The 2,135-nt window shown below is 34.9% G+C and overlaps 1 protein-coding gene across 1 annotated transcript in view; it reads left to right on the plus strand.

Moving 5' to 3' along the window:
* The window catches only part of TTK (TTK protein kinase), a 66,461-nt gene that overhangs the window by 44,836 nt on the left and 19,490 nt on the right, over positions 1-2,135 (plus strand). The window contains exons 14-15 of the mRNA XM_012646048.1: positions 546-703; positions 831-1,023. Of these exons, the coding sequence (XP_012501502.1) occupies positions 546-703; positions 831-1,023 (351 nt within the window). The remainder of the gene's footprint in view (positions 1-545; positions 704-830; positions 1,024-2,135) is intronic.

Consider the following 2,135-nt stretch of genomic DNA (forward strand, 5'->3'; position numbering starts at 1 on the left):
ACTATTTTGCTTAGACTGGACTTGAACTCCTGAGTAGCTGGGACTACAGGTGAACACCTGGCTTGTCCTTAACATTTTTTATTGTCTTTTTCTCTATTTCCCTGGTTAAGGCATCTAACAAACTGTTATGAACATGTATGAATTTAAATTACTTTTTTTATATGTTGATATCATAATAGAAACATTTTAGGTTTATACCTTTGAGTTATTGAGTGCCCATTGTATAGGTGGTTGGGAATGGATTACTACTACTATCATCAGGATTATTTTTTTTTCCTTTTATACTCAGAATAGGCCCAGAAATTTTTAGTTGTTCACATCAGTATTTCCTTCAGAATTTTCTCAACCTAAAATTGTCTAATAGATATAGGAGCTTCTGGATAGCTAAACATGTAAAGGTTCCTGGAGGCTGGCCTGTCCAGAGAGGGCATGGAAGATTCCTGCCCCTTCCTCATTAAAAAGAAAAATTGTCTAATAAATTTTGAAGCATTGTGATAGTGTATAAAGAGAGCATCCTAAACTTTTCTCTTTTTTTTAATATATAGGTATTTCAGGTGCTGAATGAAAAGAAACAGATTTATGCCATAAAATATGTGAACTTAGAAGAAGCAGATAACCAAACTATTGATAGTTACCGGAACGAAATAGCTTATTTGAATAAACTACAACAACACAGTGATAAGATCATCCGACTTTATGATTAGTAAGAATTCTTTTTAAATTTAAAAAGAAAACCTTTTCTGCCATAATTCTTCAGGTAAATATTTAGTAAATCTTAATTAATATAACCTAGGCATTTACTGTTTTATTGCTCTTATTTTTAATTGCAGTGAAATCACAGACCAGTTCATCTATATGGTAATGGAGTGTGGAAATATTGATCTTAATAGTTGGCTTAAAAAGAAAAAATCCATTGATCCATGGGAACGCAAGAGTTACTGGAAAAACATGTTGGAAGCAGTTCACACAATCCATCAACATGGTATTTTAAAATCTCTTTATATATGTAAACTTAGAATGTTTGTTAATAATGTCATCTTAGAGGAATACACCTATAATTTTAAAGCATTGATTATTGGCATCTTTAACAAGATGAACTAAATAATTGAAAGCTTATTTAAAGATGAAGAAACAAAATCATTTCTTAAAATACTATTAACCTGGCTGGGTTCAATGGCTCACACCTATAATCCTAGCACTTTGGGAGGCTGAGATGGGAGGATCACTTGAAGTCAGGAATTTGGGACCAGCCTGAACAAGAGCCAGACCCTGTCTTTACTAAAGATAGAAAAAATTATCCAGGCACAGTGGCGTATGCCTGTAGTCCCAGCTACTCAGGAGGCTGAGGCAGGAAGATCGCTTGAACCTAGGAGTTTGAGGTCGCAGTGAGCTATGATGATACCATTGCACTCTAGCTCGAGTGACAGAGTAAGACTCTGTCTCAAAATAAATAAATAAATAAAAATAAAATAAAATACTATTAACCCAAAGAATATAGGGCACAAACTCAAGCCTCATATCCATAATGCCAAATGTATTTTTCTCAGTATTAATGTAGTCCATAATCATTATCTCCAAGTACTTGGACTGTAGCAGATCTGAGACTTTGGGATGCAGACATTCTAAAAATATGAGTTGGTTTTATTTTTTTTACTGTTAAGCCTGCCTTCTTGATTGGGTTTTACTTGTACTTGTCCTTGATTCTTTTTAAGGCTTTTTTCTGCCTTATCCTTTTTTTAAAAAAATAACTGTTAACCTAGATAATTGTAATTTATCTCCTTCTTATATCTCTCTATAAATTAAAAGATAATTCATCATTGATTGAGATCAGGACTGTAGGGATGGAGGTGTCAGGAGAATTAGGGTCTTACCATCTCGCACTATAATTTATAATGCTCTCTAGTGAGGAGTGAATCATAAGTGGTTAAGAGGATAGATTCTGAAGCCACACTGCCTGGCTTCAACTAATGATGCTGTCACTTAGGCCATGTGACCTCGAACAAGTTACTTAAATTCTCATTGTCTTAGTTTCCTCACCTTAAAATGGTAGTATGAGGCCGGACGCAGTGGCTCATGCCTGTAATTCTAGCACTCTGGGAGGCCGAGGCGGGCGGATTGTTTGAGCTCAGGAGTTC

Source organism: Propithecus coquereli, unplaced genomic scaffold (assembly GCF_000956105.1).
Source record: "Propithecus coquereli isolate 6110/MARCELLA unplaced genomic scaffold, Pcoq_1.0 Scaffold24, whole genome shotgun sequence".
NCBI lineage: Eukaryota > Metazoa > Chordata > Mammalia > Primates > Indriidae > Propithecus > Propithecus coquereli.